This window comes from Medicago sativa, chromosome 7 (genome assembly GCF_051527215.1).
Source record: "Medicago sativa cultivar Bolivia chromosome 7, Bolivia_mono, whole genome shotgun sequence".
Lineage (NCBI taxonomy): Eukaryota > Viridiplantae > Streptophyta > Magnoliopsida > Fabales > Fabaceae > Medicago > Medicago sativa.
This window is the reverse complement of record NC_140755.1, coordinates 96,722,536-96,736,826: the sequence shown is the minus strand read 5'-3', so window position 1 is coordinate 96,736,826 and position 14,291 is coordinate 96,722,536. Positions and strand designations below refer to the sequence as shown.

General features: G+C 32.0%; 1 protein-coding gene, 2 non-coding genes and 1 pseudogene across 4 annotated transcripts; 3 read left to right on the top strand and 1 right to left on the bottom strand.

Moving 5' to 3' along the window:
- Positions 1 to 6,056: 6,056 nt before the first annotated feature.
- LOC146910790 (putative F-box protein At2g36090 pseudogene) lies at positions 6,057 to 7,641 on the top strand (annotated as a pseudogene). Its single transcript, XR_015018590.1, has one exon. The product of XR_015018590.1 is annotated as a putative F-box protein At2g36090 pseudogene (transcript).
- Positions 7,642 to 8,944: 1,303 nt separating this feature from the next.
- TRNAK-UUU (transfer RNA lysine (anticodon UUU)) lies at positions 8,945 to 9,016 on the top strand. Its single transcript has one exon. It is a non-coding gene; the product is annotated as a tRNA-Lys (tRNA).
- Positions 9,017 to 9,088: 72 nt separating this feature from the next.
- On the top strand, positions 9,089 to 9,162 carry TRNAK-UUU (transfer RNA lysine (anticodon UUU)). Its single transcript has one exon. It is a non-coding gene; the product is annotated as a tRNA-Lys (tRNA).
- Positions 9,163 to 10,514: 1,352 nt separating this feature from the next.
- On the bottom strand, positions 10,515 to 13,777 carry LOC146910787 (RNA binding (RRM/RBD/RNP motifs) family protein). The gene is made up of 4 exons (XM_085727559.1): positions 12,430 to 13,777; positions 11,429 to 11,497; positions 11,223 to 11,329; positions 10,515 to 11,151 (listed from the first exon to the last, which is right to left on the bottom strand). Exons 1-4 carry the CDS (start codon positions 12,527 to 12,529, stop codon positions 11,017 to 11,019), a joined length of 411 nt encoding a protein of 136 aa, XP_085583685.1. The 5' UTR covers positions 12,530 to 13,777; the 3' UTR covers positions 10,515 to 11,016.
- Between the last annotated feature and the right edge of the window lie 514 nt (positions 13,778 to 14,291).

Genomic DNA, 14,291 nt, shown 5'->3' with positions numbered 1-14,291 from the left:
ACAATTGTTGCTTGCTAAAATCCTATGTCAAATCTCATTAGACGGTAAGATCTTTTTTGAATCAATTTCACAAATCAAAATCAAAATGAATTTCATTTCAAAACTGGTATACCTCAACCGCATAAAGTAATAACCCAGCTGTTCAAATAATTCTCTTGCTAAACAGATTTCACGTGAATTGGCACAAATAACCCAGCTGTTCTTAATTTCATAAATGAAGGAAGAAGAGCAGAAATGAAATCGGAAGAGAATTGACACAAATAATCCCCTTCTTCATAATGTATGAGGGGCCCTTATCATTGACACAAATGATTTATTCAAAATTGTAATGGAACGAGAGAGAAGGAAGAAGAGATGGATTGAATGAAATCGGAAGGAGAGAGAGGGAAGAAGATAACCAAACTCGTGTTGTTGTTTTCAGCGTGACTTAACTAACGCAGGGGCATATTAGGAATGGCTGCAGGGCGCGAGCGAAATGTGCTAGGTGAAGAGCAAAATTCTAATTTCATTTCTCTTGTAGCCGGCGCCAGCACCAATCATCTGACACGAGACCATTTTTCACAGTTCTCTTTCTTCTTCTTTGCAATCGTGAGACAGAGATTGAATGCTTGAAAACAACCTAGATACAAGATTACAAACTCAGAACTTTGTAAAATCACGTGATTGCTTAATTAAACAGCAATTTCACTTTGAATCTTACCCTCCTCTCTTCTTTCTTTACTCTGAATCTGTTTTTTTCCTCTGATTTTTATTTGAAAAACGAATCACGGATTGACCCGGTCCAGTTTATCAAAACCGACGAGTCACCGGTTTTTACCGAGCCATGCCGGTTCACATCGGTTTAAAAACACGGCCGATCCATAAGACAGCTCGAACTGGTCACCCCTCTGGTTCACGGTCGGACCGGTTCGACCGGCCGGTCCGAACCGGTTTTTAAAACTATGACTAAATGTATCAAGTAAAAATATAGTCAATTTAATATTTATATACGAATTTTTACAAAATTTGTGCATCGCATATATTAAAGTCTAGTAAAATGAACATTAGTTTCGAGACCAAGATATTGATTTTATAGGATGGAATCGGCCCGAGACAGACTGTGATCAACTAATGTTTATGTAAGTCATTGTTGCTTGAGAAAGTCTTGGTTGGGCACATACCCAACACTTCAATTTTGGGCACATACTCACATAAAACTAACAAAATTAAATAAAAAGTATTTAGTCACATCAATTAATATATTATAATTTTATTTTTCTTTAATTTTTTCTTAGTTTTGTGTGTGTGTCCAAAATTGAAGCGTTGAGTATGTGTCCAACCAAAACTTTCTCCGCTTGTTTTTAGTTAAAGCTATCAAGGGTTATTCATTTATGTCTTGTTAATTCATATTTGTTGTGTTTAAAGACACTTACTAAAAAAATCTTAAAGTGTAATTTTAGTATTGAAAAAAATAGTTTCAAAATTTTTAGATAATTAAATGTACAAATTTCATTATAGTATTTCAATATTTAATACATGGGTTTGTCTAAGATATGCAACATTATACATGTTAAACCAACTAAAAGTAACAAGTTTTTATTGAAAACCAATAATTATTTATTAGAAAGTTATGTATTTAATACAAAATGTACAAATTCTAATGCAAAATTATTATTTTAAACTTCTTAACATATGCAATTTTGATTTAATTAATTAACACGTGATCATTATGACACATGTTAGCATTTGTCTATCATTTTACTTTGAATCAACTTTAAACTAGATATATTGAACAAAGAGAAGTTCAAACTAAATTTATAAAACAACATTGTTCACGATACACTTTAAAAATTCAACAGAGACAATTTTTTTTATATGGAAATTGTAATTTTGAAAAAAGAAAATTAAATTGTTTTTTTAATGTATATATCTAATATGATTTTTGCTTGAAAAAGTTTCAAACTATTTCGAGCTCTCAAAATAGTGTTCAAATTCTCTAAGGTCGTTACTGTTTTCACTCTGTGGTCTTATTCGAACAGAGTTTTCTCTCAGTTTTTGGATGGAAAACGAATGTTTCACCTATTCGGATTATACAATTTGAAAACCCAATATAACAAGCGTGTTTCTTGTTTTTTCGAATTACAAAATTCAAATACTCCTTACTCACCCCTCTTGTGTCAAGAATTTGTGGAAAATTGTTTTCGATTATATAATCGAAATTGCATCAGCACAAAGACTGGCCTAATAGTAAGTTTAAGAATTATACTAACCATCATAGCCCTCATTCTCAGTCGTTCCCTTCGAACCCGATCAAAAATATGCTTTTAAATCTATTTCTTCCGCCCCTCAAAATCTAAAAAGGAGAAAGGTGTTGACGGTTAGGTTTAAAAAGGAGAGTTAGTTATAAATAGTTGAGCTAAAGTGAACCTCAAAATTAAGTTAAAGAATTAAAAAAAGGTAATTAAACCAACATTTTTCTTATTATGAAGTTCTTTTTTATCAACTATATAAATAAAAATTGTGTTTCATGTTTGTGATTTGATTACACGGTTGTATATTGTTGATTATCCTTTCTTTGATTTTTTTTTTTTTCTGATGGTAAGTTTTTTCAAGACAGGTTGTTGCATGAATGCTAATAGATGTCATTGGAGTATTTTTAAAAAATCAAAAGAGAAAGTTTGTATAAGAAAATGATGAATTTATTATTTTACACATGTGTTAATTTTTTTTATCACCAAGAAAAAGTTGTTTTTATGAATTTCTTAAACAATATTGTTTCAATCAAGAACTGTTGACAACAGATCAGTGGAAGAAGATTCATTGGATGGCCGTATTTAGTTCCAAAAGTATGATGTATCTGTAAACATTTTGACGTTCAAATTAGTAAGTATTTAAGGTGGTGACTAGGTTTAAAATGAAGTATACCTTGAGAAGTAGTGATGAATGACTTATATAACCCAAAAGATGTGTAATTGAGTTTGGACATGAATCATGAATTAAGTTTCATAATAGGAGGATTAGGGTGTTAGGAACAAAAATGGTACCTTAGACAACGGTCTCAATGGAGGAGTGTGGAATGTACATGGACCATGATTTGCTCTTGATCATACACGACTTGGTTCTCCAAGGTGGCCCCAAGGTAAGTCTATTTAATGGTTTGTCTATAAACTAGTGATGTCCATTGATGGGTTGAGCTGTAGCTTATTTCGAAGAGCAGCGTTATTTGAACAACCATTTTATATGACAACCTGTGGAATAACTAAAGTATATAAATGAATGTAGGTCTTGACACAAAAACAAAAGCAACTAAGAGAGAAAATGAAAACATAATGTAAGTATGAAATAGAAAGTTGTCATAAATATTATATAAAATAGTTATTCAAATATCATTTCTCATTTTGAAACAAGCAGTATACTCTATACTCTGTTTATTTACCAACAAATTTTATCTATACTTTTGATACTGATAGACGTTTTTTTTAATATAAAAAAGATCCAGGATACTTCAGAAAAAGATCTTAGGAGAAGCCTTTCAATTAGTTAGCATCAACTTTTTCCTCTTATTTATTGTTACATGCATAACGTGCGACGTGCATATATCGTGTGCCTCGTGCAAAAAAACAATGAAATTGAAGTAAGAGGCATACTTCTATTAAAAAAATCAGAGGAATACTCCTTTCGGCCGCATCTATAAAAATAAAGTAACCTTTTAAATTTATTGAATAACTAATATACGTGATCTGTATAGGTAAGATACGTTAGTAATTTAATTAAATTACTAAATTATTCTTGCTTATAAATGTAACATGTGAGTTTTCCCTAAAAAAAAAAATGTAACGTGAGAGTACATTTCAACAAAAAAGTGAGAAATATAATACAACAGTTACAACTTCATAGTTTTATCATATTCATTAGTTGTTGGTCAAAAAAAAAATCATATTCATTAGTTAATATATTCTCTTATTTTTTATGTTTGGGTATCGACTGACTTTTGATTTGTCTATTCTTTGTATGTCTGACTGTTATTAGGGGTGGCACTTTTAGTACATCTTGTATTTAGGTGTTTCACTGCCGTTGTTAATATATTCCATTTTTATGTCTTAAAAAAAAATATATTCTCTTCTTTTAACTCGACCTGAGTCCTGACTGACTTCGACCCAAGTTGTTGTGGACCAATTCCTTCCTACGCCATATGCCTGTCACATGATTTTGGATGATCTATCAATGATGAAGTTTAATACTATAAATCACCAGTTCAACCATTAATATATTTTTTTAAATGGATCCTTCTTCTTTATTTTTTTGTAAACATTTATCATCAACTCTTACGCAGGCATGTGAAAGCAAATGACAAGGACATTTATGAATCACTCCAAGAGAGATGAGTATCCTGCAGGTTGTGATAATAATGATACGATACGCATTCATTATATTTTTGTGATTCAAGAAAACTAGTTCAGACGGTAACGCTTATAACATTTCCAGCTAAATTGATCTCCCTATTTTTCAAGATATCTATAAATAGCTATAATTAAAATCACAACCGATTCCTTAAGAAAGAAAAGGGTTTTGTAAACAGGTGTCTCATGAGATAGATGTTCTACGACATTAGTTAAAAGATTCAAAAATAAAACTTATTTTAAAAATAGGAAATGCTAACTTTTACTCTTAGGACGCATGTTAAGTTACTAAAGATAAAATTATTGTGTTAGAAATTGCACAAATTTATTTTTCAAAAGATTGAAATTTAATTTTTCTTAATAAATACATTCTTTTTTTAGAAATCTTAACATAATATGTTCTTAGACATAAGTTAACATAACCATTTAAAAATTTAAGATGTTACTTTTAATAAAGTATTATTGTTTTATGACAATTTATTTGTTTGAGATGTTTATTCAACGTCTATGAAACACTATTCAACATTCTTATGTGCCAAAAAAAAAACATTCTTAAAAAAATAAGTTTCTTAATACAACTGACAGGATGTATGTGTATCTATCTCTTCGGTCAGAATTAATTATACAAAATTAGTTCATTCAAAATAAGTTTCTTAACGACATAGAACCAAACACACATTTAAAAGTATGGATGTTCAAAACACTAATTAATATTTTATGATCTAGACCAATACTCATAGAAATTCACTGAAAAGTTTAATAAAATGACTTTTTTTTTTCTCTTGTTAAATTTCTTCTTTGTTTTTTCTATCGAAAATGTATTTATGTGCTACTTGAACTCTTAGAGAAAGATTAAAATTTTAGTCTTTTGTATTTCTTACAAAATAGGATTACATTTTGTCCACGTTTAATTTGGTCTACGTAGTTGGGAACATTGTTGGATGAAAATAAAATTGTAATGTTGGATGAAATATAAAACATTGCTGAAAATATGTTGTGTTTTAACTTTTTAATTTGATTTTAACGTTGATAACAAAAAAAGTTATTGTCTAAAAAAACCGAATCAACAGATCCAATCCAGATCGCATTGGTTTGGTTTAGTTTGGTTCGGATTTTATTTTAGAAGTCAACCGAATCAAACCAAACTGCATACCTATTTATCTTGCGGTTCAGATGACTTTTAACCTAAAAACCGAACTAAACTGCACCACGAACACCCTTATTTAAAAGAGAACAAAACAATTCAAAAAGGCTTGGCGACGCAGCTTGTTGTCCGTTTACCTTCTATTTAAGTGTAAATAATGATTTATATTTAGTAATATATTTGACGGTTTCACTTTCAATTCCAATGACTTCAATTTAACAAAACAAAAAAAAAATGAGATGGTGAGTGGTTTATTTTGCAGTCATGCTAATACGTGTTTTTTAGTCCTCGTCAACTTAGCTCGGTTGGTAGGGACAATATGATACATATGTAAAGTCCCGACCACAAAAAAAAAGTGCTTTTTAAGATTTCTTTTTATTCTCTAATGAGTTTGAATTAAAAGAAAAAAAAGAAAAGAAAAGAAGTTCTGGTTTTTTTTTTCATCAAATAATCTAATAATTGAGAATTTACAACATACTTAAATAAGTGAAAAATAAGTGAAAATGTTTAACCTTTAGTATATTTTAATGTCTTCGTGTCAATTGAGTTTTTTTAAGGACAGAAATCTTGCTTTTTCTATGTGTCAGAAATGTAAACATTGAAAAAATATAAAAAAATAGATATTATCACGTCATGATTTTATTTATAAAAAAATATACACGTTTCAAACGAGCCGTGAATAATCTGAACACTAACCAGACTCCATATGCTGAAGCAGAAGTTATTAACATAGAAGTCAACGGTGGTAGAAGGGTAGTCTCGTAATTAAACATGCTACTTGATTTGACCGCTCCATCATGCATTGCATTTGTAGTTTAGTTTGTACCCACCGCTTCTCCCTCTCATTCTCCATATATAAATACAACAACACAAGTACAAATCAAAACTTGTTCTATGCTTAGTACAATACATTATGGTCATTTCCACTCTCGGCAAAACTACAACAGCAGAGGAAGAAGGTGGCGACGCCACCTTCTCCGCCGTACCACAAGATATCATCCAAACTCATATCCTCACGCGCCTCGACGGTCCTTCACTCGCTTCCGCAGCCAGCACGTGCTCTCAGCTTAACACACTCTCATCACACGAGCATTTATGGATCAATATATGTCACTCCACGTGGCCTTCCACAAACACGCCACGCCTCCGCCACATCATCTCCACATTCCCTAACACCTCTCGCTCTTTCTTCTCCGATTCTTTCTCCACCGTTACCGCTCAGACCTTCCACCACCACCGCCGCCTGAATATCAACACCACGCCGGAATTTTTATCCGCTGTTGATTTATTCCACCGGCGGCGAATGATTCTATCCAGAGTAGTGGAGACTGAGACGGTATCCGGTTGGTTCAGGTGTTCTCCGTTTCGGGTTGATGTTCTTGACCCGAAGGATTCGGTCGAAACAGGTATGGAGTATCTGAAAACTGAGAAAGAGTGCAAGAATCTAGAAGAGGAATTGAGATTGAGTTGGATAGTGATTGATCCGAGTGGAAAGCGTGCGGTGAATGTTTCAAGTAGAAAACCGGTTTCAGTGAACCGTCACTGGCTAACCGGTGATATTCAGGTGAGATTTGCGACGGTGTTACACGGCGGAGAGAAGGGATCAGCGACGGAAGCGACGGTTTGTAGTTTACTGGTGACGTTGGGAAGGGAAATGCAAGTGAGGGAAGCGTGTTTTCAGATAGAGGACATGGATGGGAATCAGTTGAATGGGAGGGATAGTTTGGGGATTTTACAAAGAGCTTTGGGAGGTGAAAGGAAAAGATTGATGAGTGAAAAAGAAGGAAAAGAAAGATACGTGGAGTTTGTGAAGAGGAAGGTAGAAAGGAAAGAGAGGAAATTGAATAGTGAAAGAAGGTTGGATATGCTTTGCGTCGGTCTCGCTGCCTTGTCCGTTGCGGCTTTTTCCACTCTCTTTCTCTCTTGATTTCTATATACTACTGTTGTATTATATTTTATAATTTTAGTTCCAAATACAAATAGAAGAGACAAGGGACAATTTTAAATTGAAAGAAAGGACGGTCTAAGTTAAATTGTAAGTAATGAACATGGACATGGTATTTGTATGACTTGTGTACACGAATATTTTATCTAATCAACTTGTAGATTTATAACTAATGGTTTGCTTACTCATTATCATAAATTAAATAAATATAAATAGAATCTATACCCAAGATTTTATCAAATCAACTTGTAGATTTATAACTAATGGTTGGTTACTCGTTATCATAAATAAATAAATATAAATAGAATCTATACCAGATGATAGACAACATTGGCTATATGTAACAAAAATAATGCGAGTTAGAGAATTTTTTTGCCAGACAACATGATAATTATTATTTATTCAAACAGGACAGAAGGATTGATTACTTTAACCCTTATTCAATGACATTAATTTTAAAAAATAAATAAATTATATTATCTTGTTATGCTTTGCCATTCAGTTCCGAAATGGCACTGTTGCTAGTCGCAATAAATACGTTTGATATATTTTTTTCTATTGAAGTAAAATACGTTTGATATTTGAATGTTTAATATTTTACCCCTTAGTGAAGAAAAATACCACTTTGCGACCATCGTGAAGGAAGTTGTAGTGCAGTGACCACAAGGATTATGATGGACCTAAGCTAGCTCTTAAACATTAACTGTAAGACAAATAGCTATAGTTATCTGTTTATCTTATGTAGGGATCGAGTTTTATCAATTTTACTTTTTTTAAAGGAAACAAATAGCAAAATCAATTTCATAGTTTTAAAATCACTTTTATCTCTCTAAAAATTGAATGTAAACCGCTTGCACTTAATAGTCACATAAAGAAGAAATTACTCAAAAAACAACCTTTTTATTTTGAAAAAACCTATCCCACATCTTTTCACAACGAAAATTAAAAACAAAACAAATATGTGCTTAAAAATCGCTTTCATATATTTGTTTAAAGACGTGAATGGAGTATTATGGAAGAAGTAAACTCAGTCTCCATGTTATCATTCCCAAATTTGGTCGAATTTCAAACCTACTCCACTTGAAAGTTGAAACAAATACTCAAGCGTGACATACACGTAAAACCGCAAGCATATCTCATATAAACTACCACGAGTGTAAGCTAATAGAATTTGCCTTTAAAACCAAAAGGTAGGTATGCTGTACAAAATGGGAAAGCGATGTTGATTGAAGAAACTACTACCCTTTTTATTCATCCTTTTGTAACTGAATTTGCTTATTTGAATCTCTAATTTCTGAATATATTAGAATTTGCTAAAAAAAAAGAGAGTAATACTTTTTATTCATCCTTTTGTAACTGGATTTGCTTATTTGGATCTCTAATTTCTGAATATATTAGAATTTGCTAAAAAAAAGAAAGAAAGTAATAGTATACATAAAACAATACAAAACATTTACTGTGTAAAATAATAAAAAAGCCGTCTTAGCTCAGTGGTAGAGTGCGTGGCTTTTAACCACGTAGTCGTGGGTTCGATCCCCACAGACGCCGTAATTTTTTTTTGTTGTAAGCAAATTAATAAAATTATATATGCAATATTTTGCTTCTTGTTGCAATAAATTAGCCGACTTAGCTCAGTGGTAGAGCGTGTGGCTTTTAACCACGTGGTGGTGGGTTCGATCCGCACAGTGTCGGCGCATATTTTTATTTTTTTTTATTTTTCCACGTGGTGGTGGGTTCGATCCGCACAATGTCGGCGCATATTTTTATTTTTTTTATTTTTTATTTTGAGGGGAAAGTCGGCGCATATTTTTATTTTTTATTTTGAGGGGAAAATATAAAACCTGCGAATCATTTACAAAAGAAAAATGAATCTGCCTGCTATGACGCAGAAGAATAGTTTGTCTTTGAATCTTTGATAAATTTAGAATTCTTTGATTTTTTTGTAAATTTTTTTTATTTATTTAACACAATTCTTTGATTTTTTTGTAAAAAAAAAAAAAAAAAAAAGTTCGCCCCTATTTTTCAAGGCGTCAAGATATTTGTTTGCTAAGCGAATACCGAGTTCGGTACTTTTAACATTATTTCATGCTCAATATAGTAATCATATAGTGTGAGGCTCTTAACATACTTCTCATACTCAACTGTACATTTGAAACATGGTTCAATAGTGGTGACACCAAATAACTATATGGCTCAATGAATAGAATAGATTTTAACATCATCCGAATTTTTTTTGAACATTATGTTGCGTTAAGCCTAATTTATCCTTTACAAAACCCTAACTTGTAAAGTGGAAATTCCTTCAAATAACTTGTAAATAAAAATTCCATCCAATTTATAAACTTATGTTGATGTCTTAACTCATCGAGCACGAGACTCTTAATATATATACTTTGAAAAAGTTACATTAATTGTTAAGTCTAAAATTAAAACGAAATTTTTGTGATAATTTTGTCGTAAAATATTATTTTTCAAGCACAATAATTTCAATTTTTTGTTGATTAAACACAATAATTACTATTTTTATTTTTAAATAAACTATATCTTTTTACAACAAGTATACAATTTTATACTCACACACACGTTGCATTTTTAATCTTTTTATTGGCCTCTTACATTATTCCAATTGCAATTGGATTTTTATGCAGTTTTCAAAATATATACACGACTACAAATATGATTGTAAATGTGTAAGACTAGATTGTAACACTCTTTCATTAAGTTGAATCTAGTATATGAATCAATCTTTTCTTCCTACTTTGAATCAAGATTTACTAAATATTGTCTCCCTTAAAATAGAACACCCTTTTCTTGTGACTCTTCTTCCTAAAAGTATTTTTTTGGTAGTGGCCTGGGTTTGAACCCCGAACCTTGCATATTTTATACATTGTCTCAACCATCTGAGCTAAGCTCACGAGGACTTCTTCCTAAAAGTATTAGTTAATGATTTCACACCTCAAACCCAAAGATAATTTCAAAGAAAGTTAACTAAATTTAGTTTTCATACTAAATTTAAAATTTAAAAGTCTCGTCGCAAATGTAGATATACAACAGACAAGGCAAGCAGCCACAAAATTAACCTTCCACATGATAATAGTATTCAAGTTTTAGAACATAGATAATGAAGAGGCTCCTCTAAATGAGCAAATAAAACCATATTCATCGTCGACTTAAATTAAAGAATATCGTATAAAATCTCAGTATACAAGAATCTAGAGGTTCGTCGTTGTATGGTTCTATAACCTCAAAAAAGACATTCCTCCATATGCAAGTAACGTACTAACAACTGATGAAAGAAAACTGTGCTATTTTTTTTTTATTGATTTCACTCATTTAAAGTAAGTAATTGACTTTAGAGAGTAAAATAAGCAAATCCCAACCTAAGGTTGATATTCCAGCACATTCATGATTATGCGCGTGCATAAGATTATATACCGGCCGAGATTACTTATTTTACATTCTAAAGTATCAAATTGCTTGTCTTAGAGAAGTTTAATCTTATTTTTAACGCATTGCTTGCTCAAGTACGTTAAACCTTGTATTGTATCTCATGCGTCTTGAGGAGAATCCACTGTCTGTTGTTTGTTCAGATCTTCAGGAGGTCCTCTGGCAATCGGCATTCCCATGCTGCGTTTAGTATCTGGTTTTGCGTAATCAACGAAGACAACACGTCCGTTTAGTGCCTGCAAAGAGATATTTTAGTTCGCACTTCTAACACTAAAAAGAGCAGCAGAGTTATGAATTCGACAGTTACCTTTTCATTCATCTCTGTTATGGCCTTCTCAGCTTCATCTTGTGAAGCAAAAGTAACAAAACCATACCCTTTAGATTTCTCTGAAATCCTATCTGTTATAACTTTAGCTGGAAAAAGTAACATTGTAAAAGGTCAGCAATGAGAAAACCATATATGACACAGAGTAACATAATGTTAGTGCATTTTATTAATTAATTTGAAGCTACCTTCAACAACTTGTCCATAATTTGAGAATGCATCGGACAATGTTTTCTCTGTCGTGTGAAAGGAAAGTCCTGCAAAATCAATTACCCGTTTCCAAAGGTCAATAACTTTTGGAGGTGCCAAAGTTGATTCTATAGATGTATAACCGACTTTGACAAAGTCGAAGCTATGTATAATCAAAAGCTATGTGCCGAAGTTAATTTTTTTTTTTTTAAATAAAATTTGAATAGGTTAGCATATTTTATAATTAGCTACCCCAATCATATATATTTAACTACCCCTACGAGTTTATTTGTCAAAAACTAGTAGAAATTAAAAAGTCAAAACTCAAAAGATATCCACTTGTTTGATAGAAGTATTTGATCTTGTTTTGAAACTTCTGATCGCTAAGCAACTACAAACAAAGGTTTGCTAACATAAAAACTTGTGAAAACAACACTCAAAATATGTTTCATTTTATTTCTTTATATTTGGCCACCTCACAAAAAATGGCTAGCTTAGCCAGTGAGTTTTGACATGTTTGGACGTTTTTCAAGGAAAATGATATTGATTCTAACTTGGAACTAGGATTGGTAGATTTTGATTCCAAACATAATTTTTACATTAAAATTTATTGTTCAACTCACATTAACAAATATGTATCCAAACATAAACCTCTTGACCTTGTTCTCCTCATTTTTTACTAAAGCCAATTTTTCAAAATCTGTTCATTCAACGTCAATTTTTGTTGCAGCAGAACCAAACATACACTTAATACATGGATTTATGCATCCAAATCCAAGTACAAGAAAATAAAAAACAGCAACCATTGGCAAAATTTCCACACCAGCTGAAAACACTAGTTCTCAATAACATAGCTAGTTCAGTTTACAAAACCTAGGGCTTAATTTCTATTTTTATGCACACGATTCATTTCCTACAGAGTATTGAAAATAATTATGTTGAATAATGATAAAATAACATTTAAAAAAGGAATTGAGGAATTTGAAGAAGAGATATATACCTCCAACGAAAAGCTTGAAAGCAATAGCTCTGCGGAAAGTGAGGAGAAACGGAGATACGGAATTATTGTAGCCGACTATTTTTGTGATCGACGACGCCATGGAAATGGAAATGTAATTCGAGACAGAGACAGAGACAGAGACAGAGAAGGGAATTAGGGCGCGAGTAAAAGGGCTTCTTCAACTTACGAAAAAAGCCCTAATTCTAATGGCTGGCCTGCCTGCCACCGCATTGTAGTAGTAATTTAAAGGCTAAATTGATCTGTCGGTCCCTTAACTTAATTCTTTTATTCATTTTGGTCCCATAAGTTTAAAGTCTGTCAAACAAGTCCTTAACTTATTTCTTTTATTCAATTTGATCCAATTTTGATAATTTTTATCCCCTAAAAAAAGAGATCGTTGGATTACGAAGGTCTATGAGATTTTACGGTGTATCACCATCACCAAATTTTTTACTTTATTCATCCTCTTCCTCCATCTTCATCTTCTTTCAACCTTCATCATCCCATAAAAATTCTTCACATTTCTCATAAAAACCTAGAAAAATAAAATTAAAAAACTCACAAATTAAACCATACAAATCCAAAAAAAGAACTAAACAAATTCATATCAAACCTTTTCTCCCAAATCCAAAAATGAAATCCATTTCACTTTCCCTTCTCTCTTCTCTTCCCTCCTTCATTTTCACGAGAACCCCAACATAACTCTATGTTGTTGTTTTTTTCAGATTTTTTTTTTATGATTAAAGTTAACAAGAGATGAAATTCATAATACAAAGATTCAGATCAAGGGGGTATAAAGGGAATTGAGAAGCTTAATCCCTTCTTTTAATCTTTCTTAAACCCAATCGGTAAACAATCTTTTCCTTGAAGATCTTATGTCTTCTTCTTCATCAATTCCAATTCTGAAGCGTGTTTGTTTGTTTGTTTGTTTGTTCTGGAACAAGAGAAATGGCTTGAAGGCCAACCATGAGAATCACACATTTCAAGATTCGCGCATGTTTTGGGACGGATTGTTGAACGGAGGTTTTGATGATTTCGTTGATGAACTGTGAAACGATGAGGCCCAGGAAGAAGAAGATTGTTTGAATTTCGCGGCGGAAGATGAAATGGGAGAACTGGAAAATGATAGTTTTGGGACGGATTTTTATATTTTTGAAAATGATAGTTTTGTGTTGATAGATCTGGAAAGGGAAAATTGATGAGTTGGGTTTTCTGGAAAAATGATGAAGCATAAAAACCCAATTTTATGAAGATGATATGAAGCTAGATTTTTGAGGTTGGTTTTCTGGAAAAATGATGAAGCCAACGTTGAGAGAAGAAGGGTGAATGATTTGAGTTTTTTAATTTTATTTTTCTAGGTTTTTCTGAGAAATGTGAAGAATTTTTATGGGAGGTTGAAAGAAGATGAAGATGGAGGAAGAAGATGAATAAAGTAAAAAATTAGGTGCTGGTGATACACCGTAAAATCTCATAGACCTTCGTAATCCAACGGTCTTTTTTTTTAGGGGATAAAAATTATCAAAATTGGATCAAATTGAATAAAAGAAATAAGTTAAGGACTTGTTTGACAGACTTTAAACTTATGGGACCAAAATGAATAAAAGAATTAAGTTAAGGGACCGGCGGATCAATTTAGCATAATTTAAATGAAAATTACTCTTCTCGCTTATTCCCTTGTATCAGCCGCAGTTTGTCCCTCTGACGTTTTTCAGTGACAGTTAAATGCGCCATTGATATTTTTAAGATTGATTCAATCACTTTTTAGGTTGGTGCAACATATCTTAAAAGTAACAACGGAAGTTAATTATGGTTGAAAAATGTCGAACCACCGATAATTTGCGCTAATATATGGGAATGAACAA

Excerpts from the sequence above, each read along its gene's own strand:
- LOC146910787 (XM_085727559.1), bottom strand. The coding sequence starts at position 12,529 with ATGGCGTCGTCGATCACAAAAATAGTCGGCTACAATAATTCCGTATCT. Across the intron at positions 11,498-12,429 it reads TTTCAAGCTTTTCGTTGGAG|GACTTTCCTTTCACACGACA; the intron begins GTATATATCTCT and ends TTGATTTTGCAG. Across the intron at positions 11,152-11,222 it reads TAACAGAGATGAATGAAAAG|GCACTAAACGGACGTGTTGT; the intron begins GTAACTGTCGAA and ends ATCTCTTTGCAG.